The 27,772-nt window shown below is 39.3% G+C and overlaps 2 protein-coding genes across 3 annotated transcripts; both read left to right on the top strand.

Moving 5' to 3' along the window:
• On the top strand, nt 1-26,838 carry LOC117918742 (MDIS1-interacting receptor like kinase 2-like). Of its 2 annotated transcripts, XM_034835609.1 has the most exons (3): nt 1-3,351; nt 3,443-3,810; nt 26,732-26,838. In XM_034835609.1, exons 1-2 carry the CDS (start codon nt 39-41, stop codon nt 3,808-3,810), a joined length of 3,681 nt encoding a protein of 1,226 aa, XP_034691500.1. In that variant the 5' UTR covers nt 1-38; the 3' UTR covers nt 26,732-26,838. The 2 variants fall into 2 exon arrangements, with proteins under 2 accessions (XP_034691500.1, XP_034691499.1); XM_034835608.1 differs by lacking the exon at nt 26,732-26,838 and having other exon boundaries at nt 3,443-4,024.
• Nucleotides 22,914-26,834, top strand: LOC117918743 (MDIS1-interacting receptor like kinase 2-like). Its single transcript, XM_034835610.1, has 2 exons — nt 22,914-26,272; nt 26,364-26,834. Exons 1-2 carry the CDS (start codon nt 22,981-22,983, stop codon nt 26,729-26,731), a joined length of 3,660 nt encoding a protein of 1,219 aa, XP_034691501.1. The 5' UTR covers nt 22,914-22,980; the 3' UTR covers nt 26,732-26,834.
• Nucleotides 26,839-27,772: the final 934 nt, after the last annotated feature.

Here is a 27,772-nt window from a genome sequence, read left to right as displayed (position 1 = left end):
CTCTCTCTCTCTCTGTTTGTGCTATCAAAATTTCATTTATGAGAATTGGCATCAAGAGCATGGCAATGACTCATAGCGCTCCTCCTTTTCTTATTCATATCCTCTTCCTTGCTTTACTTCCTTTGAAAATCACCACATCACCCACAACAGAAGCAGAAGCTCTTATCAAATGGAAGAACAGCTTAATTTCTTCTCCTCCTCTCAATTCATCATGGTCCCTCACCAACATTGGGAACCTCTGTAACTGGACAGGTATTGCTTGTTATACCACCGGAAGCATCTCTGTGATAAATCTCTCAGAGACACAGCTGGAGGGAACGCTTGCCCAGTTTGATTTCGGTTCATTCCCTAATCTCACTGGCCTTAATCTCAGCACCAATTCCAAACTCAATGGATCCATACCTTCTACGATTTACAACCTCTCTAAGCTCACTTTCTTGGACTTGAGCCACAACTTTTTTGATGGCAACATCACTTCAAAGATTGGAGGGTTGACAGAGCTTCAGTATCTTAGCTTTTACAACAACTATCTCGTTGGTACCATCCCCTACCAGATTACCAATCTTCAAAAGTTATGGTACTTGGACCTTGGATCCAACTACTTACAATCTCCAGACTGGTCTAAGTTTTCGAGCATGCCTCTGTTGACACGACTGAGCTTCAACTACAATGAACTTGCATCAGAATTCCCGGGGTTCATAACTGATTGCCGGAACCTGACATACCTTGACTTAGCACAGAATCAATTGACTGGCGCAATACCAGAGTCGGTATTTAGCAATCTGGGCAAGCTTGAATTCCTCAATTTCACTGACAATTCATTCCGGGGGCCATTGTCATCCAACATTTCCAGGCTTTCCAAGCTCCAAAACCTTCGCCTAGGAAGAAACCAATTCAGTGGTTCAATTCCTGAAGAAATCGGTACGCTCTCTGATCTTCAAATATTAGAAATGTACAACAATTCATTTGAAGGGCAGATTCCTTCTTCTATAGGTCAGCTCAGAAAGCTTCAGATACTCGATATCCAAAGAAATGCCCTGAATTCTACAATTCCATCTGAGCTTGGCTCTTGTGCTAATCTCACCTTCTTATCTCTAGCTGTGAACTCACTATACGGGGTGATTCCTTCTTCCTTCACCAATCTTAACTATATATCCGAGTTGGGTTTGTCAGACAATTTTTTATCTGGTGAGATCTCCCCTTATTTCATCACTAATTGGACTGAACTGATCTCTTTGCAAGTTCAGAACAATAGCTTCACTGGAAAAATCCCATCTGAGATTGGCCTTTTGGAAAAGCTGAATTACCTTTTCCTGTATAATAATATGCTGTCCGGGGCAATCCCATCAGAGATTGGGAATTTGAAAGACTTGCTTCAACTAGACCTTTCACAAAATCAGCTTTCGGGTCCAATCCCTGTAGTAGAGTGGAATCTCACACAGCTTACTACCTTACATCTTTATGAAAACAATCTCACTGGAACAATTCCTCCAGAGATTGGTAACTTGACATCATTGACTGTTCTTGATCTCAACACTAACAAATTGCATGGAGAGCTGCCAGAGACATTGTCACTCCTCAATAATCTAGAGAGACTCTCCGTGTTCACCAACAATTTCTCAGGCACCATTCCGACTGAACTTGGGAAGAACAGCCTCAATCTGAGGTATGTCAGTTTTTCCAACAACAGCCTCTCAGGAGAATTGCCTCCCGGATTATGTAATGGTCTTGCTCTTCAATATTTAACGGTAAATAGAGGCAACAACTTCACAGGACCATTGCCAGATTGCTTGAGGAACTGCACGGGGCTAACTCGAGTCCGTCTTGAAGGGAACCAATTCACTGGAGATATTTCCGAGGCATTTGGAGTTCATCCTAGTCTTGTTTTTCTTTCTCTGAATGGCAATCGATTTTCAGGTGAGCTTTCACCTGACTGGGGGGAATGTCAAAAGCTCACTAGCTTGCAGGTGGATGGGAATAAAATTTCTGGAGAAATCCCAGCTGAGCTTGGGAAGTTGTCACAACTGGGGGTTCTGAGCCTGGATTCCAATGAATTGAGTGGGCAAATTCCAGTGGAACTGACGAATTTAAGCCAATTGTTCAACCTCAGCTTAGGTAAAAATCATCTGACAGGAGACATCCCCCAGTTCATAGGCAATTTAACTAATCTCAATTATCTGAATTTAGCAGGAAACAATTTCAGTGGAAGCATACCAAAAGAGCTGGGGAATTGTGAGCGCTTGTTGAGCTTGAACTTGGGCAACAATAATTTGTCAGGAGAAATACCTTCAGAGCTTGGAAACTTGTTCTCCTTGCAGTACCTTTTGGATCTCAGTAGCAATTCGCTCTCTGGGACAATCCCTTCAGACCTGGGGAAGCTTGCCTCGTTGGAGAACCTGAATGTCTCACATAATCATCTCACAGGGAGAATCCCATCATTATCAGGCATGGTTAGTCTAAACTCCTCTGATTTCTCATACAATGAACTGACAGGTTCAATCCCAACTGGCGATGTCTTCAAGCGGGCAATTTATACTGGAAACTCGGGTTTGTGTGGAGATGCAGAAGGATTAAGTCCTTGTTCTTCAAGTTCCCCAAGCAGCAAGTCAAACAATAAAACCAAGATTCTAATTGCTGTCATTGTTCCAGTCTGTGGCCTCTTATTACTTGCAATTGTTATTGCTGCAATTCTTATACTTCGAGGGCGAACTCAACACCATGATGAAGAGATCGATAGTCTAGAAAAGGATCGGAGTGGCACGCCCTTGATTTGGGAAAGACTGGGAAAATTCACATTTGGGGATATTGTGAAAGCCACTGAAGACTTCAGCGATAAGTACTGTATTGGAAAAGGAGGATTTGGGACTGTTTACAAAGCGGTATTACCAGAGGGTCAGATTGTTGCGGTTAAAAGACTCCATATTTTAGACTCCAGCGACCTTCCAGCAACAAATAGGCAGAGTTTTGAAAGTGAAACTGTCACTCTGAGAGAAGTTCGGCATAGGAATATCATTAAACTTCATGGGTTCCATTCCAGGAATGGATTCATGTACTTAGTGTATAACTACATAGAGAGAGGTAGTTTGGGGAAAGTACTATATGGGGAGGAAGGGAAAGTGGAGCTGGGGTGGGCCACAAGAGTTACGATTGTGCGGGGAGTGGCTCATGCGCTTGCTTACTTACATCATGACTGCTCTCCGCCCATTGTCCACCGTGATGTTACTCTGAACAATATCTTGCTGGAGTCAGATTTTGAGCCACGGCTCTCAGACTTTGGCACAGCGAGATTGTTGGACCCGAATTCATCCAACTGGACTGCAGTTGCAGGGTCTTATGGCTACATTGCCCCAGGTAAACTGAAGATAATTTTTATCCATTCTGTTTTATATTAGTTGATCAGAATGTGTTTTTAGGAAGCTAATTTTGTTTTCTTGATTTGCAGAGCTTGCACTTACAATGAGGGTCACGGACAAGTGCGATGTGTATAGCTTTGGGGTGGTGGCATTGGAAGTGATGCTGGGAAGGCACCCAGGGGAGCTCCTACTTTCGCTGCATTCTCCAGCAATATCTGATGATTCAGGGTTGTTCTTGAAGGACATGCTAGATCAGAGGCTCCCAGCTCCCACAGGCCGACTGGGAGAGGAAGTGGTGTTTGTGGTCACGATAGCCTTGGCGTGCACGCGTGCCAATCCTGAGTCACGCCCCACCATGCGCTTCGTTGCACAAGAACTCTCTGCTCAAACCCAGGCTTGCCTATCTGAGCCATTCCACACTATAACCATGGGCAAGCTAACAAGCTTTCAGAAGTAGGTCGAATTGGTTTAACATCCTTACATTTATATTGTTCACAATGGTTCATGAACTCGAGTAGTTGAATAGTGTTGTGTGCGCTACCTCTCATGTAGGTAGGATGACTTGTCCTAGTCATCTAGGTCTTTAAGGTGGTATATGATTGTGTATGGTTACACATTGAAAATGACAAATGAACATGTCTATTGCTATTTGAGTGATGTGTTCTTTTAAATACCATTTTGTAGGAGTTTTTAACCTTGAGGGGTACTTGGGCTAGTGTTTGGCTTAGTGATCAATTTGAGTCACATTGGAGTGAGACCCACATACAGGTTATATATTCTAATGATCTTGAGTGGTTGTTGATTCAACATGTAGACTGTGTATACCTAAGATGGACTTCATAATATCTTGCTAAGGACAATATTTTTCTTTTTAGTAATTCTAAGGTGCATGATTAAGGTAAATCCTTGGTCAGGGTAATTTTACTCGATTACTGGAATTGATGTTTTATCCTTCTAGGATATGGTAACATCAATTGTTTTATCATGACAAATGCGAATTTCTAATTCAAAGGCTAAAGATGTAATTTATTAGTGGATCACACATACTAATTGAATCATGAATATGAGTTCATGGGAAACAAATACATTGATTAGTAGTGTGTGGGACAACTATTAACTTCATGTAATTAGATGTAATTAGTGAAGTGTAGTCAAATGACTTTAGTGGAGTCAACCTTTGGTGCCCATTGGTTGGAGCTTAAAGAGAGTGAATATAAGTAAGGATTACCGAACCACTATAAAACTTAAATTTGCTTTTTCTATCCCTTATCTCTTTATATTCATTACTCTATATTTGTCTAAATTTATTTTGTTTTCCAAAAGTTTTCAAAACCCAATTCAATTCCTTCCTGGGTGATTGTATGAATTAATTAGCTTTCAAATTCACACTATATATAAATTAAGAGAAAAGATGAAATAATATATTTTATTTGGTGTTTAATTCACAATCAAATTTAAGTTATCTCATCACTTTCTAAATTTTAAACATTTTATTTATGAATATTATTAATAAAGAAATAAAAAATTACACACTAAATTATAATTCTAAATAATACCCGATCGACATGTGAGATATTTCAATATTCTTTAATAAACTTTCAATTAAACAAATATTACATTTTCATTCAATTTTTTTTGAGATATCATTTCCATTAAATATAATATGCATGTATATTATGTCTCACTAAAATGATATTTTACCATATACATGGTTATCAAACATGGCCTAAAATTATTTGATAAGGAAAGACGAGACTAGTAAAGCTTTTTAATATGGCTGAATCAAAGATGAACATAAATTAGTATTGGAGAATTTATTTTATTTGAAGGCATCAAAGAGGGGAGGATAGAAATTTCATTAAATTAAAAAGAAGTCCTCAGCCTAAATTTGGTTGATGGGATATAGTCATGACTTTCCTTATCAAATAATGTTAAGTTGATAACTATTTATTAAAATAGTTTTCTATTTTTTAGAAAAACAAAAACCACGATTAATAAAAAAAAAAAAAATACTTTAATATTCTTAAAAGTAGAAAACATGGTGTTTTAATAAAACATCTTTAATTTTCTCGATTGTTTTCACTTGTTTTTTTAAGGATGATGTGAATAAATAATCATACAAATACGACAAACGATTAACAATAAAATATTACATATAAAAGTTATTTTTAAAATATATCTAGAAACATAAAAAATATGTTACATATATTTTAGATTCTTAAATAAAATTTTATTTTACAAAACATAAAATGAAAGAGAATAATTTTTAAAAATTGTTTTTTAAAAATATTTTTGAAAACACTTACAATATATATAACCTTAGTAACTTAATAGCACTCAAAGATAATGCAAGACATACTAAGTTTACATAATTGGATAAAAGACTACTTCCAAAAGTAGAAAAACCAAAACAAGTTTTGAAAACAAGCCCTCCAAAATTGTTAGCTTTCGGCTATGATGATTCAACAAAGATAAAATGATCAAGCCTTAAGCTAGCGTGTGTGGGAAGCTTTGCTCCTCGTGTCCTTCCCAAGCTCAAGACCTTTTGGTTGTCCAAGGTAAATAAATAATTCGTCTGGGATCAATCTGTCTTATTCAAGTTAAGCTCTGTCTGGTGTAAGAGGAGAGATATATTTCATTCTTCCTCAATATTAAACAAAATGGACAGACCAAGCTGACTAGGACTTCCAGATAGACAAACCAACCCAATAGGAAATTCAAGGCATTAGACAAATGATTAATCACACCCAATGCTTGAGCAACAATCTAGATGGCATTTACACCAAAAACTCAATGTTAATAAGTTGTTACACGCAATCAGCGACATTGACAAACATAAATGCACAGCCAACGATATGGTTCGAGATTCTTGCACAACAACCAACAAATGACACCAATCAGCAGCTCTTGTTTGGTCTGATTGTCTAGTCTGCACTGAGATGATGGCGTTGATTACCTTATAAAGGCTTAGTATTTGCCACGATGACGATCATCAATGCAAGAAAGGCATGAATGCATAATCAACGCTATGACAATGACGTCATATGTTCTATAAAAACCACTCGAGAAGCATGAAAAAGATACGCGCATGTATAGCCATTCAAAACAGTTGGATTCACTCTTACTAGATTATGACTTAAGTTTCGGAGAGACGTGCCTAGACCACCTGTCTAGACATCCTTTTGTGTAAGGAAGAAGTTCGACTAACTCCAATGAAGCTAGACAAACCTATATCTAGTTGACACAACACCAACATTGGCATTGTTTGTGGGAACCAACTAAGGATGTCAACACCCTCTAGAAACCAATCATTAGCTATGGGTGACAAAGATTGTTTTGTCTATGTGCAAAAGGATGGAGAGATGCCAACGAGAAAATGAGTGGTAGATGCAGACTCTGCTTTTCCAAATAGAACGACTAAGAAAAAATAACAAAGAATTATGGGCTAAAATGTCAACAATAAGCCTTTTTTAAAGTCGGCACACTCAAAACCGACAAACAGCCTCAAGATGAACTATTAAGGCATCTTTCCTCGGGGGCACATAGTTCTCATCCGATAGCTACTCAAGACGATTCGATGAGGAGCCTTCACCAGCTCGTCAAACCTAGTCGATGAAGGCACCAACTTCACTCGGGCATCAAGGAAAAGAAGATGCAGCAGAGGGTCACATTTATCTGACACGATGCGAGTCCGACTAGGACCTCAAGCACCAAGCGTGGAGGGATAACAACATATGTCAGAGACCTTGAGGGCATGTCTAGGTCAGCTAGCCATAACAAATACATCTGGATGACCCTTTCAACTACCAAAGCAGCAACAGGCGAACATATTGGTGACGCGAGCCCTGCCTTACTCTATTAGCCGACGGTTGGATGACATACTCACCACACCATTCGACCCCATATCATTAACTACGAGCCGCCTAGAGGATTCATAGTGCCCAAGTTCATAATGTACAACATAAAGAGCGACCCATTTGATCACATCATGCACTTCAAGAAGCTTCTGACCCTTGGCATAGGAATTATGCATTGATGTGCAAGGTCTCTACAACTAACCTACATGGTCAAGCTCTCTCTTGGTTCCATCATCTCCCGTAGAATTTCATGAACACTTTTCGGGACGTCTCAGATGTCTTTATAGGCCATTTCCTATGTTTTACTCACCAAAGGCATAACATAAGCACCCTACGGAACATCAAGTTGCAGGAAAATGAAATGCTAAGGTACTTCATGAAGCGATTTGGGAAAATAGTGCTCCAAGTTGAATCCTGTAGTATGGACGCCATTTTTCAAGCGAAGAATCAGCCCGGGCACGCCATTTTTTGAGTCTCTTGAGAAGAAGCCGCTTACAATGATGGATATCCTATTTAGTTGAGTGGACAAGTATTCTATACTCAAAGATGATGTCCAAGAAGCCTTTCAACAGGTCTTGGTCACTAATCATCTGACCAAGAATGATAAAGCGGGGAGTTTTAAGCCCTCGAACCAATCGAGGCAATGTAACAAGAGGTAAGACGACCAACAACAGCAACAAGTGAGACTCACCCTTCTAAGCATTTCTTATGAGAGACTCCTCCCACAGACTCGACTAGACAGGACTAAAACAAAAGGTGCTCCTACCATAAGGATCATGGTCATACCAGCGAACAATGCAAGAGTCTGTATTACTTGGTGAAGAAACTTATCAAGATCAAGAACCTTAAGTAGTACGTTCGCACAACCAGCGAGCAAAGAGATATGACACTAGAGGTAACCATCTAAGCCTTTGCATCTCTGGAAGCTTCCAGAGTTGTCATTAACTATATACACGAAGGTCCAATAGCTGATAAGCACTACTTTAGGCAGCAAAGGTGAAGGTTGCTTCACGTGGCTTCTATAAGAGAACGAATTAACTCTGTTCAATGCACCTTCGCAGAAGGAAGTGTGCGTCCAGTCGACATCATAATCACCTTTCTTCCAATAGATGTCAATTGGATGTTGCAACCGCATGAAGACGCCTTGATCCTAACACTAGGGGTAAATGGATTTGACGTGTGGAGAATCCTAGTTGATTTGAGTAGTTTAACTAACCTTTTGCAAATGTCGGACTACAAGCAAATAGACTACTCGCCATTTATCATAGAAAATCCAGGACGTCTACTGTCTGGATTCAATGAAGCTAGAACAACCTCTCTGTGCGATGTTGTGTTGTCCGTCCAAGTTGGCTCGGTCACATTGGGCATGCAATTCTCAGTGGTTGACGATTTGTCTCCATACGATGCCATTATGGGATGTGCATGACTTCACAAAATGAAAGTCATTCCTTCTATATACCATCAAACGGCGAGCTACCTTATAGAATATGGACAAGTTGATCTCCTTGAAAACTAGCTAGCCGCGCGACAAGACTATTAGGTGGTGCTAGAGTCCGAACATCTGACTGATAAATAGGTGCATTCAGACCCATCAACTGCAAGGGAGCAATAGCAGTTACTAAGTCCAGCCAAAAAAGATCCATCTGCAATTGAACTCCAGCCACTACTCATTTGCATGGCACAAATCAAATCACCTATACCAGTTCCTGTTTGTGCAAGATGAACTAGAACTGCTAAGAAATATGTTTCAGCGCAATAAGAACATCTTTGCTTATACTCACTCGAACATGCCGAAAATCCATCCGGTCGTGGCCTCCCACAAGCTTAACGTCTCACCTACCTCGCGACCTATCTGACAAAAGATCCGACGTTTTCATCCGAACAGACAAAAAATCATCAAACAGAAATTGACAAACTATTGGCAGTTAGATTCATCAGAAAATTCAAATATCCGGATTGATTACGAACGTGGTGGTAGTCCTAAAGAAATATGGAAGGTGGCGAGTCTGCGTTGATTACACTAACCTGAATGACGTCTGCCCAAATGATTGTTTTTTCTTGTCCCAAATAGATCAAATAGTTGATGCCACCGTCGGGCATGGGATGCTCTCTTTCTAGATGTCTGTTTTAGATACCACCAAATCCCTATGTTTCAGCCAAACAAAGAGAAAAAAACCTCTGTCACACCACAAAGGTTGTATTGTTATAGAATCATGCTGTTTGGACTCAAGAATGCTGACGCTACTTATCAAAGACTAATGACAAAAATATTCAAGCCCCTGATCAACCGAACAGTGGAAGTCTACATTGATGACATTGTTGTAAAGAGCAAAACCCGAGTTGAGCACATCCAATACCTAGAAGAAGCATTCCATTTGTTACAGGCATACAACATGAAGCTCAATCCGACTAAATGTGTCTTTGGTGTCAGTGCAAGGAAGTTTCCAAGGTTTATGGTAACCTAAAGAGAAATTGAAGTTAATTAAGCTCAAGTGAAAGTCGTCATGAAATACTCGCTACAAACAATAAAAGGAATTGCAATGCCTCACAGGTCGTCTCGCAGCTTTGGGTCATTTCATAGCTTGTTTCATAGATAAGTTGAGACGTTTCTTCCTCACACTTAAAGGGGCAAGCACGTTCGATTGGATAGACGAGTGTAAGTAGACATTTCAAGTAGTCAATTGTTATCTCACTAAACCGCCCATTTTAAGCCCCAAGTCCGAGGAATAACTCTACATGTATTTGGCCCTATCTGACTGCGTTGTCAACGTTGTGCTATTTCTGTATATACAAGATAGAGAGTAGAGACCCATCTATTATGTGAGCAAAGCAATGGTGGATGCTAAGACTCGGTATTTCCAAGTAGAGCAAACTGCTTTAGCACTATAGAGTGTCACTCGAAAGCTCTACCATACTTTCAAGCTCATCAAGTGACCATACTTACAAACCAGCCGCTCCGAGTCACTTTGCACAAGTCGGACCTATCTGGATGAATGTTGAAATAGGCAATCAAGTTGTGTATGGGATCGAGTATCAATCACGGTTATCCTTAAAGGGGCAGGTAATAGTTGACTTCATAGTTGAACTCCCTAAAAAACAAACACATCCGATCGACCACTTTGGAGAGCAATGGTGGACACTTCATGTAGACGGATCGTCTAGAGTGTTTGGATCTGGAGTAGGTCTGGTCCTGCAGTCACCAACTGTGGAACTAATAGAGCAAGCTATTTGTCTCAGCTTCTCGACTTCCAACAACGAGGCAGAATATGAAGCTATGCTAGCTGGGCTAGATCTTACCTTAATATTAGCTGCAACCAAGTTGGAAATCAGGAGCGACTCTCAACTAATTGTTGAATAGATTCAACAAGAGTACAAAGCAAAAGATGAATGTATGACCCAATACCTCGCCATGGTGGAAGAACACTTGAAAAAACTAAATGACTAGATCATTAGACCAGTACCACGAGAAGAGAACGGAAAATTCGATGCACTGGTCGGAATAGCTGCCACTCTCCCCATAAATGAGACAATAATGTTGCCCATCTACCTCAAAGTCATGCCTTCAATCACTCCAAAGTCAGTATGCAATAACAATCAAGCAGACTCAAGATGGATGCTTGACATCATAAAATACCTCTAGACAGGAGAAGTACCAAAAGACGGGAAGCAAGCACACATAAACTTCGCCTACAAGTAGCACCCTTTAATTAATGATCAACTTGATAAATGATCATTCGAAAGCCCATACCTAAAGTGTTTGAGTGAGTCAGGGACCAAATATGTCTTAGTTGAATTCCATGAGGGCGTATGCGATAATCACCCAGATTGATGAACTTTGGCATACCACGCTTACACGCAAGGATACTATTAACCCACCATGAAGCAAGACACTAAAAGCTATGTCAAAAAAATGCAATTGATATCAACCACACGCTCCTATTCCTCGTGTACCTTCGAAAGTCCTCAACCTGGTCACAAGTCCTTGGCCATTTGTGCAGTGGGAGTGGACATAGTCAGCCCCTTACCCACTGGAGCAGCATAAAAGACGTTTCTGCTTGTTGCAACTGACTACTTCAGCAAATGGGTGGAGACAGAAGCCTATGTCAGTATCAAAGACAAAGATGTCTCTAAGTTCATCTGGAAAAACATCGTATGTCGATTCAAAATTTCACGAGCAATCGTAATGAATAATGGGCCCCAGTTTGACAACACTGTCTTTCGAACATTTTGCTCAAAGCTAGACATCAAGAATTTGTACTCAACACCCTTGTTATCCACAAAGCAATAGACAAGTAGAGGAGACAAACAAAACCCTATTGAATGCATTAAAAAAATGTTGGAATGAGCGAAAGGAAAATGGGTAGACGAGTTGCTCGGAGTTGTATAGGCCCACCGGATAACATCCAGATGGTAAACATGAGCTACTCCCTTCACCCTTACTTATTAGATGGAAGCCATCAATCCAACTGAAATTGGCATGCCTACTGCCAAAACAACTATGGAAGATCAAAGGGACGACGATGAAGAACTCATAAGACAATGGGATTAAGTTGACGAAAAGTGAGGAAATGTAGCTATCCGGATGGCTTCTTACTATCAGAGGACAATTGCTCAGTACAACAAAAGAGCACGACCACTATTTTTCCAACCAAGATCTTTGGTTCTCAGAAAAGCCTTCAAAAACACAATTAAAGTGGGGGTCGGAAAGCTACAACTTGAAGTAATTTTACTTTGAAATTCACTTAAGACACGATACCATTAACTATTAAAAAAAAAAAAAATCAATTTCATAAAATCTTCAAAACATAAAATAATTCTTTGACATCCACAAAGTTGAAATTCATTATAACCTTTAATTTGTTAATTTTACCAATATTTATTTAGCAACAAAAATCTAAACAATATTTTGAAACTTAATTTCATCAATTATTTAGTAATTCAATTTATAATAATCAAATTCTCAACCCTTCTATAACTTTTATTTAATTTACTTTATTTGTCAAATTCTTGAATTGAATCAAACTTTTAAAAATTAAATTCAAATTTAATTAATTTATCCTTTTGTATGCTTTTCTAAATTCATATATCATAATTTAATCTTAATTTAATTTCAATTCTATTTGATGTTTTGTCATTTTATAAGATTTAATTCCAATTATAAAAATTAAACTGATTCATTATAAAATTAAATTCAATTTCTTTTTAACAATCCATTCTAACAATTCATATAATATAATTTTTTACTAAGTTTTTCTTGTTACGATTCTCTGATAATTACCCAATAATAATTAAATTAATTCTTACAATATACTTAATATTCAAAATTTCAAAATTTAATATCAATTATTTGATGTTTGAATTTTTCCCCAAATTTAAATTTAGTTTTTAAATTTGACGTGGCAAGATTTTCAAACTATTGACTTTTGATCAATTTTTTTGTCAAAATTTTTTCCAATTAAATATTAACACGTGCATATTCACAATTCTTTTTGACCATTTGACTAACAATTTAATGAAAACTTTTTTTATCCCTAAATCTGACATGTCATTAAAAACGCGAGTATTACAAATATTAATATAAAAAAAGATTAAAACAAATATATGAGAAATTAAACATTAACTTAAGAATATGGTATAGATATTTTACTTATTTAATAGATTATAAATTATTATAGATGGATTCATTTTTATATTAAAATAATTTATTTGGTTAATTATAAGTATGTTAAAATATTTTATTAAATCATTTAAAATAAAAATATAATAAAAAAATTAATGAGTAAATGTAATATAATATAATAATAAAGTTGTATATAACGAATATAAAATATTATATATATATATATATATATATATATATATATATATATATATATATATTACATTATAAAAAATTAATAATGTTATTTCTATAGCACAAGTGTATTATTTAAACTTTTAATTATTATTTTTTATTATCTTTCAAGTTAGTAAAAATTCAAATTAAAAAAGATTTTACAAATTTCATTTTTTTAAAATAATGTTAATTTTTTTTTTATCAACCATGGTTTTCAAGAAGAAGAAAAAAACAATTAAATACATTTTTTTTTAAAAAAAATTTAAAATTCCAAAACAAAAAAATCAAAAAATAAAATTTATTTAAAAAAAATGAAAATTTCAAAACCTTTACCAAACCAAATACAACGCGCTCTCTATGTTGCCTTTAAAGTACTAATGAGAAATACAAATCCCTTACAATATAAATGACATAGGAATTGCACTTGATAACATTTCATTCATATTGTGTGTTTTTATTTTCTAAAAATCATTTTAGAAAGCAGTTTTCAAGGAATAAAACCAAACACTAAGGGTGGGAATTTTTTTTTAAAACAATTTTTTGTTCTCCAAAACAAAAAAATATAGAAAATATGTTTGATAATAAAAAACTATTTCCTGTTTTTTTTCTTAAGATAAAAAAGAAAATAGGATATTTTCAAATAATATATTTTTATTATTTTAACTTGTTTTCTAATGATTGATTTAAGAAATAATTATATAAATATATAAAATATATTCTAAAGTAATGCTAGGTGTTTCTAAAATGGATTTGCAAACCCGTTGCAACATTAAGAGCATTGTACCTTTCAAGAAAGTAGTTAGGCAAATTTATTGTTTTCAAATTTTTAAGTTTTTGTCACTTGACCATCCCCTTGTTGTTGACTTTGATTTTGGTTTCATTTTTAAAGTTCCAACTACCAAAGTGTGAAATGGAATGTGGGCCATAAGTCATGTTGCTGATAACTAATGTCCTTGGTTGACCATTATAGTCCTATATAAATAACTTTTTATTTTTATTTTTTATATGGTATGCTTTTAATTATAGCAGAAATACCAATTATTCTAGTTATAAAGTCATGTACATATATATATATATATATTTGTTTTCATTGCTTAATTAATTTTGTATTGTGATATGAGGATATGACTTTTCCATTGCAAGCTTTGTAATTGTGAATGGTAGGGACACTCCTCGTGTCATTTGGTTTCAAAGGGTTTCATATTGACTTTCAAATGAAATTTGCTCCATAAAATCTCATTCTTCTTCCAAGTTGCTTTAACTCGGTCTTCTTAATTTCTATGGCTTATGGCTTATGGCTTATGGCTTATAGTTTAGTTAAGTGGTAATCTTATGGCTTGATGATTTGAAATTTTTGTATTTCTTCAAAACTAATCCAACCCTAATTAATGGGATGATCCCATTTTATTTTTTCACAAAAAAAAACCCATTTTAGATAAATATGTCCTCATAATTTTCTTATAATCATAACATTTTCTTTTAAAACTCACATGTAAATAGTCGAAATATTGGAAGAAATTTTATATAAAAATTGGATTACTCTTCAAATTTAAAAATGATAGATATTAGTTTTTATAAATTGGGGTCTTTTCATCTTTTTTTAATCAATTAATCCAATTAATAACTTATATTAGAGAATTGTGTCATTAGAGCAGAAGTATGAAAGTTAGGTGTCGATTTTGTATCATATTATGATTACATATCTTTATAGAAGTACGTATAATCTCTATTAAGATTTTATTATAAAAAGATTTTTTTTTTTTTAACTATCTAGAAGGTACTATCAATAAGATGATGCCATGAGGCATTGCATGCGTCAGGACCCTTAAGTTGGGAGCAAGAAACACTAGTGACAAACCTTCGTCTTTCTCTCCATATATCAAATGATGAACATTTGATGGAAAGGAATGGGGATGAGGGAAGAAGGAAAACGGTGGTTTGCAGTGGAGTCCAAGTCTTTTGAGATCTCTATTGAGGGGCTTGGAAGGAGTCTGAGAGGGGTCATAGTGGAGCGTGGAAGAGGTTACTCCAGGTGGGTCAAATTTGGGGAGCTCAGTCTAAGCTGCCTTCTGGCAGGACTGGAGGCTTGTTGCAGAGATGTTGAGTTGCCAAGGTGGAGCAAAGGGTGGAAGGAGAATGGAAGGTTGTTTAGACTGGAATGCCGGGAGAATGGGGCTGGAAGGTTCATCTTCTGCAAGGTGGTCACGGCAGAAAAGAAGAGCTTCTCCCTGGTGTTCCCAGAAGGAAAAGGAATCCATGGGGGATGGTTCATAGTGGATGAGAATTTAAGGGCACTCGGGGTGGTTCCTTTTTCTGAGAAAAATGTGGAGCCACAAGCTGTGTTTGGGAACAGCTGGAAGGCTGATAGTGGGAAGAATGGAAGTGAGAGGATGTCATATGCAAGTGTAGTAAAAAAGAATGAATGTTTGGATGAGGAGACTATTTGGTTGCAGATTGGAGAAGGAGCTGTGCAAGGCAGAGAAGAAAAGCTTAGGAGGTGTTTGGTTGGGAAGATGGAGGAAGGACCTTTTTTAGTTTCAGAGGTTCAGGTGTTGGAGTTGTGGGCAAGGAGCACTTGGCAGTTGAGATGTGGCAAGCAGGTGCATATTTTTGGGGGGTCTTTAATCCTCTTTGAGTTTGAGGATGTCTTGGAGGCAGAAAGGGTGTAGATGAGAGGATCTAGAAGATTCAGGGAGAGACTCATCAGTTTGGATAGATGGCATCATGAGACTGGGTGCTTGGTACAGGAGGAGGCTTACAAGGAGTCGTGGGTGAGAGTATTGGGTCTCCCTTTGCATTTGTGGAGTCGAGAAGTCCTCATTAAGATCGGGGACTGCTGTGCGGGATTCGTAAAAGTGGATGAAGGTTCGGAGAATTCGGTCCAAATGCAGTGGGCTAGGATCCTAGTGAGATCGAGCGGGAGAAGACTTCCCGGCTCTTTGCAGTTAGTGATCGGGTCTATGTGCTACTCAATCCAGTTGTGGTGGGAAGTCCTCCCGAAATTTTCAATGGTTGTTCCGAGAAGTTTCAGTGAAGGGTCGCCTGAGTCGAAGGTTAGAGGTGACGGTGGTGGTGATCCACGTGCGAGCAAGGGAGTGGAGAAAGACTTTGGCCAGGAGCAGACTGGTAGAGAAGAAGTGTCAAGCTCTAGAGGGAAGAGTGGCTGTTTCGGTGAAAGATTGGACAGCCATCTCCAAAAGGGAGTTGCAGGTGGGGTCGTTTTTGGAGGCGGTGGCAGGAGGACTTGTTTGGAGATGACAGGGGACTCTAAGGGGGCAAGCGGGCCGGTGGGGGAAGTAAGGGGATTGGGCCTGAGTTTGAAGTAAGGGGAGGATTGGGCCAGGCCCATTTCGGAGGCCCTTCTCTTTTAAGTGAAGGGGGTAGCGTGGGGGTAGAGAACCCGTTAGGGCTCATCACGGTGGACAATCGCGCAGCAGCGACTATCCCGTTGGAATGGTTCGAGCTGTCGGAAGCTTGGAACTCAGGTGCCGACGAGGTTCTCCAAGCTGAAGCGTCAAGGTACTCCTCTTCTCCCTCTCCTTTGGTGTCTCGGGGGGTGCGGGCATTCTCTTCTTCTTCTATTTCTTGTCGGAAAAGAGCGATGAAAGGGTCTAGGGGGGTGCGGGCCCTCTCTTCTTCTTCTCTTTCCTGTCGGAAAAGAGCAGCGAATGGGTCTTGAAGACGCGGCTGTGGATCGGCGACGGAAATGGTTGGAGTGGAGGAGGACATTAGGCCCCTGAACATGGTATTGGCTGACGGAAGGGATGAGGCGGTATGTTCCGGGGAGGAAATGGCCATGGTTTTGGTCGGAGAGACGAGTATTGATGAAAGAAACTCTTTGAGGCAGACTATGTGTGGAACGGAGTCAGTTGAGGAATGGAAATCCTCTTGTCTTGCTCAGTTTAGTGATTTTCTGGGCATGCCAACCACGGGATGTGAAGAGGAAATTTTAAATATGCTCAAGAAATGGATCATGAGGAAAGACCAGAAGAATCAGAGGAATGAGGTTGGAGTGCTCCATTAATTTTAAAAGTTCAGGGCATGGAAGAGCTCTACTTAGAGAGAGTGGGGGGTCAGTCTCTGAGGGTAAATGAAGTTAAGAATTATCTCCTGGAACGTGAGAGGGGCAAATGATAGAGATAAACGAAGGCTCATCAAATCTCTAATCAAGACTCAGAAAGCGGATTTGGTTTGTTTGCAGGAGACCAAAATCCAAAGAATGACGTCTAGTCTGGTTCGGTCCTTGGAGGTGGGAAGATCATTGGAGTGGGGAGCTCTTGATTCTCGGGGTATGGCAGGAGGGGTGTTAGTTTTTTGGGACACTAGAGTTCCAGAGCTGTTGGAAATGGAAATTGGGAATTTTTTGGTTTCTTGCCATTTTAAAAATGTGGAGGATGGTTTCTGTTGGGTCTTTACAGGGGTGTATGGCCCTGCTATTGGGAGGTTGAGGGAGAATTTCTGGGAGGAATTGGGGACAATCAGGGGATTGTGGCAAGACCCGTGGTGTTTAGGGGGTGATTTTAATGTTATTAGATTTTTGGGAGAAAGGAACAGGATATCAAGACTGTCGTCAGCAATGAGAAGATTTTTGGAGATCATTGACGACTTGGAATTAAGGGATTTCCCTTTGCAATGGGGGTCTTTCACGTGGAGGGGTGAGTTGAACAATCAGACTCAGTCAAGGCTGGACAGATTTATAGTTTCAGAGGATTGGGAATGTTATTTCAGTGGGGCAATTCAAAGTCTTTTACCTAGAATTGTCTCTGACCACTGCCCAATTCTGCTGGACTGTGGAGGAACGAGGAAGGGGCCGTCCCCATTTAGGTTTGAGAATATGTGGCTGAAAGAAGAAGGTTTTAAGGATTTACTTAGGAATTGGTGGGTGGGATTCAAATTCAGAGGTTCCTTTAGTTTCACGCTGTCTGAAAAGCTGAAAGCGCTTAAGGCCTGCTTGAAGGTGTGGAATAGAGAAGTGTTTGGGAACGTGAATGCCAGAAAAGAATCAGCTTTGAAGCAGATGATGTTTTAGGATTCAATAGAAGGGGATAGGGTGTTGAATACTGAAGAGCAAAATTCCAGAAAGCAGGCTTTGGAGGAGTATGAGAAGTCGAGAGAGTTATGGCTGAGGGAGGGAGACAAAAACACTGGATACTTTCATAAAATGGCCAATGCTCACAAGAGGGTCAATTCCATGGTGAAGATCAAGATAAATGGGACGTGGGTTTCTGAAGAGAATGACATTAAGGAGGGTGTGGTTCAGGCTTTCCACTCTCTATTGTCAGAAACAGCTGAGTGGAGGCCTAGGTGCAATGGGCTGCAGGTTGGGGTCTTGGGAGGGGAAACTACAACTATGTTAGAAGCTCCTTTTTCTGAGGAAGAGGTTTTTGGTGCCCTATCGAATCTCAATGGGGATAAAGCTCCTGGTCCTGATGGTTTCACAATGGCGTTTTGGCAATTCAGTTGGAGCTTTTTGAAGGAGGAAGTGATGGGGTTTTTCAAGGACTTTCATGATCAGGGCAAGTTCGTCAAGAGCATAAATGCATCTTTTCTAGTTTTAATTCCTAAGAAAGGAGGAGCCGAAGACCTCAAGGACTTTAGACCTATAAGCTTGGTGGGAAGTCTTTATAAGTTGTTGGCAAAGGTGTTAGCTAATAGGCTTAAAAAGGTGATGGGTAAGTTAGTGTCCAAGTTCCAAAATGCTTTTGTGGAGGGAAGGAAAATCTTGGATGCCTCGTTGATTGCGAATGAGGCAATTCATTCAATGCAGAAAAGTGGGGGAGGGGGCATCATTTGCAAGCTAGATATTGAAAAAGCATACGACCATGTGAATTGGAGTTTTCTCTTTTGGTTGATGGAAAGGATGGGCTTTGGAGCTAAGTGGATCAGTTGGATTCAGTGGTGTATTGGGACTGTCAGTTTCTCTATCCTGATTAATGGAACTTTCTCAGGTTTTATCAAAAGTTCTAGGGGTTTAAGACAGGGGGATCCCCTTTCCCCCTACTTGTTTGTAATTGTCATGGAGACTCTTAGTTGCTTGTTAAAGAGAGCAAAGGAGGGGGGGTTTTTGTCGGGGTGGCAACTTAGTGGTAGAGGAAGGAGGGGAGTGGAGATCACTCACTTGTTGTTTGCGGATGACACCTTAGTTTTTTGTGAGCCTTCCACTGATCAGGTGTCCTATTTAAGTTGGCTACTTTTGTGGTTTGAAGCAATGTCAGGGTTGAAGGTGAATTTAGACAAAAGTGAGATCATCGCGGTGGGAAGAGTGGAGAATGTAGAGGAGGTGGCCCTTGAGTTTGGATGCAAGGTCAGCAAGCTTCCTTCTACTTATTTGGGTCTTCCTTTGAGGGCTCGCTTCAAGGAGGTGGCTACTTGGGACGGAGTTGAGTAAAGGTTGAGGAAGAGGCTTTCTATTTGGAAAAGGCAGTATATCTCCAAGGGGAGCAGAATGACCTTGATCAGGAGCACTCTGTCCAGCATGCCTATCTATTGTATGTCCCTGGTTCAGATGCCAAGAAGCGTGAGTTCGAGATTGGAGCGAATCCAAAGGGATTTTCTTTGGGGTGGTGGGGCATTGGAAAGGAAGCCTCATTTAGTGGATTGGTCTATTATTTGCTCAAATAAACGAAAGAGCGGTTTGGGTGTGAAGAGCTTGGCGTTGCTAAATAAGGCTCTCCTATGTAAGTGGAGTTGGCGTTTTGTGGTGAAAATGGAAGCTTTATGGAGGCAAGTCATAAGTGCAAAGTATGGGGAAGAAGAGGGTGGTTGGAGGTCTTGTGTTGTGAGAGGAAGTTATGGGGTTGGGTTGTGGAAAGCGATTAGGAGAGGGTGGGAAGCGGTAGGTAACAATTTGGTTTATTCTGTGGGAAATGGTAGGAGGATTAGATTCTGGGAGGAAAAGTGGTGTGGAGATGATAAGTTGTGTTCTCTTTTTCCTTCTCTATATGCTATATCCTTGGATAAGGAGGCTTGGGTAGCGGATGTATGGAGTCATTCTGGAGGGGGGGTGTGGGCTCCTAGGTTCTCTAGGAGAATTAATGATTAGAGGTGATCGAGGTGGAACACCTTCTCTTGAGGTTGCAAGGGAGGAGGGTTTACAGTGATGTGGAAGATGAAGTAATTTGGACTAAGGCAAAGGACGGAAGATTCTCAGTTAAGTCTCTTTACAAGGATTTGGATCCGGAAAGACGTGAAGAATTTCCTGCAAACATCATTTGGAATTCTTTGGTGCCTCCAAGGGTAAGTTTTTTTGCTTGGGAGGCCACGTGGAAAAAGTCCGTAACATTGGATCATCTCCAGAAAAGAGGGTTCTCCTTGGCTAATAGATGCTTTTTGTGTTTGGTAGAGGAAGAATCTATTGATCACATCCTCTTGCATTGTGGGTTGGCCATAAATTTATGGAGCTTACTTTTCTCTCTTTTTGGAGTTTCGTGGGTGCTCCCCTCTTCAACAAGAGAGGCGTTATTGGGGTGGTTAGGGCCTTGTGTGGGAAAGGAAATGAGGAAAGTGTGGCGTTCAACACCCTTGTGCCTTTTTTGGACTGTCTGGAAGGAAAGAAACAGTAGGGCTTTTGACAATGTAGAGCATTCGATTCAGGGGTGTAAATCGGTTTTACTTTGTAATCTGTGGGCGTGGTTCAGGGGTTTTTTTGTTTCTGGCCCCACTTCCGTTGTAGATTTTGTTGATTGGTTAGGCCATGAGTAAAGGTTTTTCTTTGTATACTTCCTGTATACGGTGGGGTGCTTCAGTGAAGTACCTCTTTTTATTAATATATTGTTTCTTTATTCATCAAAAAAAAAAATCAATAAGATGATGCCATATATATACCATCGAGTTTTCGTGACTTTACACTAAGAGTATCATTCATTATAATCTTATAGTTTGATTTCATTTATCTAACTTAAATTTTATCTCCACTTTGATTTAATTTAAGTAAAAGGTTAGTAGATACCGAATTAGTAGCTTTGATTTCTGACGTTAGAAACGAAAGCAAACTCCACTCACCAAAGTCTCCTCTTCGGCTATTTATTTATCTTTGGCGCACATAATCAATGCATCTATTTTATAAAAAGGAAGGTGGTGTTTGTTTTTTTACTTAATTCTAAATAGAACCTTAATGCTTAATAGTGTTAAATATTAGGTTATTTGTTTTTGTAGTATTTTATTTATATTAAGTATTAAAAAGTAAAAAAAATCAATATGTTATTTTTTCTATTTAGAAAAAACTACATATTTTGGTTTTTTCTATTTAGTAAAAAGTTTATAATAAGTCATGAAAAAATAGAAAAACAAACCTAAATTATAAAACTAAATTGTTTTCAGTAAAAAGCCAAAAAAACAAACACCGAGGTTTGAGGTTCTACCTTCCACGTCCACTAAAATTAAGGGTCGTTGGGTCAGTATTGGACGGTACAACACCAACTGAATGTCAGCATGACGAAACACAAAAAAGAAGAGAGAGACAGTATATGGGTTATATGCTGTTCTAGAGAATGTATATTTCTTTTTGCAGCAGGGAACTGGGGAGGGAATGTCAACTGAAGCTCAAGATTCACCCATCCCCATGTTGGCCTTATGTGAATGGCTCATCTGACTTCTTTTCACGTCAAAAGAAACCAGTATTGTTGTTTGATTCCATGCCCCAGCAAGAAATCCCAGAGGGAAATTTCTTAGTTTTATCCTTCTAGCGGTTGTTTCGTGTGAACATTCTTCAGTTTCCAATTGTTTGGTTTGCAAGGAAATTGTTGGCATTTAACCCGATATTGCCCAGAAAAATCTTGACTGATAACTTGGGTGCAGTAACCCATTTGCCAAGCATCTGGCTCTAAAGAAAAATCAGTTTGGATTCAGTCAGTTTCCGAAATTTTGTGGATTATTTGGTTAGATTGCCATTGAAATATCTCCATAGTTGATAAGAACTCTTAGGGTCCAGTCCTTGCCTCCTTGAGAGACCTACCTTGTCTCTATCCTATTTATGTGTAAAAAACTAAAAAAAAAAATGTCTACCTCAGAAATAATGGATTGGACCTCTTTCACCTCTTGTAAGGTAGGTAATTCTCTTTCAAAGTGCTCCCTGGAAGAAAGGGCTCCTTCCTATCTCCTTCCGCAGAAGACTTTTTGGAGTTGCTTTTCCCACAAGGGGACTCCCTCAATTTCTCAACTTTTCCTCATCTACAAAGGGTGTCATTAGTTTGAAAGCTTTGGAAGTTTCCAAGTGACCCCATTTTAATATCAATTTTTTGAAAAAGGAGTGGGGCATGAATTGCTTAGAAGATTACATGCGAAGAGATTAGTTTTCATTAGATACAAATAAATAAAAGGTTAAGGGGATATGTTTCTCTCTTAATAATAATCAAGTGAAATAATAAAAAATAACTTTATTTTGAATCAAATAGACAGCTAAGTTCCAACTACTCCTTGTTTAAACTAGACTAGTATCATCATAGCCAATTCATGATGAGTATGAGCCTTGGTCAACTCCGAGTGTAGCTGGAAAAATCAGGTTAAAAGGCCAAGTTGGGGCTAGAAAATTTTCGCCTAAAGAAAATGGACTCAAAGTTGAATACTGGTTAAGTACGGTTCCTTGTTCAGTGAGCAGATATCGCAGCAAATATCAGTTGTAGCAAAATGGGATTTTGTTAGAAAATAAAGAACATGTTAAATGTTTGAATTCCCAGTAAAATGGGAAATAATGAACTTGGATTGGATGTAGCCGATGTTGTATTTCTTTGACTTTCAACCACCCCGTTCATGAATACTTTCACATGTTTAGATGGTGTGCTTTTACTTGTATTTATGCCTTCTATATACGCAACACGGGGCAGAATTCTCTCTCTTTTCCCCCACCCCACCCCACCCCACCCCACCCCCCAACCACTTCTCTCTCTCTCTGTTTGTGCTATCAAGATTTCATTGATGAGAATCTGGCACCAAGAGCATGGCAATGACTCATAGCGCTCCTCTTTTTCTTATTCATATCCTCTTCCTTGCTTTACTTCCTTTGAAAATCACCACATCACCCACAACAGAAGCAGAAGCTCTTATCAAATGGAAGAACAGCTTAATTTCTTCTTCTCCTCTCAATTCATCATGGTCCCTCACCAACATTGGGAACCTCTGCAACTGGACAGGTATTGCTTGTGATACCACCGGAAGCGTCTCTGTGATAAATCTCTCAGAGACACAGCTGGAGGGAACGCTTGCCCAGTTTGATTTCAGTTCATTCCCTAATCTCACTGGCTTCAATCTCAGCACCAATTCCAAACTCAATGGATCCATACCTTCTACGATTTACAACCTCTCCAAGCTCGCTTTCTTGGACTTGAGCAACAACTATTTTGATGGCAACATCACTTCAGAGATTGGAGGGTTGACAGAGCTTCAGTATCTTAGCTTTTACAACAACTATCTCGTTGGTACCATCCCCTACCAGATTACCAATCTTCAAAAGTTATGGTACTTGGACCTTGGATCCAACTACTTACAATCTCCAGACTGGTCTAAGTTTTCGAGCATGCCTCTGTTGACACGACTGAGCTTCAACTACAATGAACTTGCATCAGAATTCCCGGGGTTCATAACTGATTGCCGGAACCTGACATACCTTGACTTAGCACAGAATCAATTGACTGGCGCAATACCAGAGTCGGTATTTAGCAATCTGGGCAAGCTTGAATTCCTCAATTTCACTGACAATTCATTCCGGGGGCCATTGTCATCCAACATTTCCAGGCTTTCCAAGCTCCAAAACCTTCGCCTAGGAAGAAACCAATTCAGTGGTTCAATTCCTGAAGAAATCGGTACGCTCTCTGATCTTGAAATATTAGAAATGTACAACAATTCATTTGAAGGGCAGATTCCTTCTTCTATAGGTCAGCTCAGAAAGCTTCAGATACTCGATATCCAAAGAAATGCCCTGAATTCTACAATTCCATCTGAGCTTGGCTCTTGTACTAATCTCACCTTCTTATCTCTAGCTCTGAACTCACTATACGGGGTGATTCCTTCTTCCTTCACCAATCTTAACAAGATATCCGAGTTGGGTTTGTCAGACAATTTTTTATCTGGTGAGATCTCACCTTATTTCATCACTAATTGGACTGAACTGATCTCTTTGCAAGTTCAGAACAATAGCTTCACTGGAAAAATCCCATCTGAGATTGGCCTTTTGGAAAAGCTGAATTACCTTTTCCTGTATAATAATATGCTGTCCGGGGCAATCCCATCAGAGATTGGGAATTTGAAAGACTTGCTTCAACTAGACCTTTCACAAAATCAGCTTTCGGGTCCAATCCCTGTAGTAGAGTGGAATCTCACTCAGCTTACTACCTTACATCTTTATGAAAACAATCTCACTGGAACAATTCCTCCAAAGATTGGTAACTTGACATCATTGACCGTTCTTGATCTCAACACTAACAAATTGCATGGGGAGCTGCCAGAGACATTGTCACTCCTCAATAATCTAGAGAGACTCTCCGTGTTCACCAACAATTTCTCAGGCACCATTCCGACTGAACTTGGGAAGAACAGCCTCAATCTGATGTATGTCAGTTTTTCCAACAACAGCTTCTCAGGAGAATTGCCTCCTGGATTATGTAATGGCCTTGATCTTCAATATTTAACGGTAAATGGAGGCAACAACTTCACAGGACCATTGCCAGATTGCTTGAGGAACTGCACAGGGCTAACTCGAGTCCGTCTTGAAGGGAACCAATTCACTGGAGATATTTCCGAGGCATTTGGAGTTCATCCTAGTCTTGTTTTTCTTTCTCTGAGTGGCAATCGATTTTCAGGTGAGCTTTCACCTGAGTGGGGGGAATGTCAAAAGCTCACTAGCTTGAAGGTGGATGGGAATAAAATTTCTGGAGAAATCCCAGCTGAGCTTGGGAAGTTGTCACAACTGGGGGTTCTGAGCCTGGATTCCAATGAATTGAGTGGGCAAATTCCAGTGGAACTGGCGAATTTAAGCCAATTGTTCAACCTCAGCTTGAGTAAAAATCATCTGACAGGAGACATCCCCCAGTTCATAGGCAATTTAACTAATCTTAATTATCTGAATTTAGCAGGAAACAATTTCAGTGGAAGCATACCAAAAGAGCTGGGGAATTGTGAGCGCTTGTTGAGCTTGAACTTGGGCAACAATAATTTGTCAGGAGAAATACCTTCAGAGCTTGGAAACTTGTTGGCCTTGCAGTACCTTTTGGATCTCAGTAGCAATTCGCTCTCTGGGACAATCCCTTCAGACCTGGGGAAGCTTGCCTCATTGGAGAACCTGAACGTCTCACATAATCATCTCACAGGGAGAATCCCATCATTATCAGGCATGATCAGTCTAAACTCCTCTGATTTCTCATACAATGAACTGACAGGTCCAATCCCAACTGGCGATATCTTCAAGGGGGCAATTTATACTGGAAACTCGGGTTTGTGTGGAGATGCAGAAGGATTAAGTCCTTGTTCTTCAAGTTCCCCAAGTAGCAAGTCAAACCATAAAACCAAGATTCTAATTGCTGTCATTATTCCAGTCTGTGGCCTCTTTTTACTTGCAATTCTTATTGCTGCAATTCTTATACTTCGAGGACGAACTCAACACCATGATGAAGAGATCGATTGTACAGAGAAGGATCAGAGTGCCACACCCTTGATTTGGGAAAGACTAGGAAAATTCACATTTGGGGATATTGTGAAAGCCACCGAAGACTTCAGCGAAAAGTATTGTATTGGAAAAGGAGGATTCGGCACTGTTTACAAAGCGGTATTACCAGAGGGTCAGATTGTTGCGGTTAAAAGACTCAATATGTTAGACTCCAGAGGCCTTCCAGCAACAAATAGGAAGAGTTTTGAGAGTGAAATTGACACTCTGAGAAAAGTTCTGCATAGGAATATCATTAAACTTCATGGGTTCCATTCCAGGAATGGATTCATGTACTTGGTTTATAACCACATAGAGAGAGGTAGTTTGGGGAAAGTACTATATGGGGAGCAAGGGAAAGTGGATCTGGGGTGGGCCACAAGAGTTAGGATTGTGCGGGGAGTGGCTCATGCGCTTGCTTACTTACATCATGACTGCTCTCCACCCATTGTCCACCGAGATGTTACTCTGAATAACATCTTGCTGGAGTCAGATTTTGAGCCACGGCTCTCGGACTTTGGCACAGCGAGATTGTTGGACCCGAATTCATCCAACTGGACTACAGTTGCAGGGTCTTATGGCTACATTGCTCCAGGTAAAATGAAGATAATTTTTATCCATTTTGTTTTATCTTAGTTGATCAGAATGTGTTATTAGGAAGCTAATTTTGTTTTCTTGATTTGCAGAGCTTGCGCTTCCAATGAGGGTCAACGACAAATGCGATGTGTATAGCTTTGGGGTGGTGGCATTGGAAGTGATGCTGGGAAGGCACCCAGGGCAGTTCCTACTTTCACTGCCTTCTCCAGCAATATCTGATGATCCGGGGTTGTTCTTGAAGGACATGCTAGATCAGAGGCTCCCAGCTCCCACAGGCCAACTGGCAGAGGAAGTAGTGTTTGTGGTTACGATAGCCTTAGCGTGCACACGTGCCAATCCAAAGTCACGCCCCACCATGCGCTTCGTTGCACAAGAACTCTCTGCTCAAACCCAGGCTTGCCTATCTGAGCCATTCCACTCTATAACCATGGGCAAGCTAACAAGCTTTCAGAAGTAGGTTGAATTGGTTTAACATCCTTACATTTATAGTTGTTGGGTTTTATGCCCTGTATAGCGAGACATGTTGCAATGTTTGTAATTTAATATATGGTTTCTATTCATTCATTGGCATTATGTACGTGCAGTGATAGTTCCTTTCTTTTTATTATTTTGATGCATACTTAGCCTAATTAATTCACATTGTATATAATTTGGATATAGGTGGATACATAGAGAATGCAATTGTGGGTTCCTTATAGATTGATACTATTGTTCATAATGGTTCATGAACTAGAGTAGTTTAATAGTGTTGTGTGTGCTACCTCTCATGCAGGTGGGATGACTTGTCCTAGTCATTAGAGTGAGTCTTTAAGGTGGTATATGATTGTGTATGGTTACACATTGAAAATGACATACAGAGGACATGTCTATTGCTGTTTGAGTGACATGTGTTCTTCTAGATACTATTTTGTAGGAGTTTTTAACCTTGAGGGGTACTTGGGCTAGTGTTTGGCTTAGTAATCATTTTGAGTCACATACGAGTGAGACCCACGAAAGAGGTTATATATTCTCATGATCTTGGGTGGTTGTTGATTCAGCATGTAGCCTGTGGATACCTAAAATGGGCTTCCTACTATCCTTGCTAGGGACAATATATTTCTTTCTAATAATTCTAAGGTGTATGATTAGGGTAAATCCTTGGTCATGGTAACTCTACTTGGTTAGTGGAATTGATGTTTTATCCTTCTAGGATATGATAACATCAATTGATCATGGAAAATGTGAATGTGTAACTCAAAGGCTAAAGATGTAATTTATTAGTGGATAGCACATACTAATTGAATCATGAATATATATGAGTTCATGGGAAACAAATATGACAATTATTAGGTCGTGGGACAACAATTAAGTTCATATAGTTAGATCTAATTAGTGAAGTGCATTCAAGCGACGTTAGTGGAGTGATTGTTTGGCTATGAATTTATGTTTGATTAATTTCATAAGAGCCACAATTAGATTTTCATTGGTCCTTGGTCAAGCTACCTTCATAGGTGTATTT

Source organism: Vitis riparia, chromosome 7 (genome assembly GCF_004353265.1).
Source record: "Vitis riparia cultivar Riparia Gloire de Montpellier isolate 1030 chromosome 7, EGFV_Vit.rip_1.0, whole genome shotgun sequence".
Lineage (NCBI taxonomy): Eukaryota > Viridiplantae > Streptophyta > Magnoliopsida > Vitales > Vitaceae > Vitis > Vitis riparia.
The sequence above is the reverse complement of the archived record's forward strand: the minus strand, read 5'-3'. Positions and strand labels throughout refer to the sequence as shown.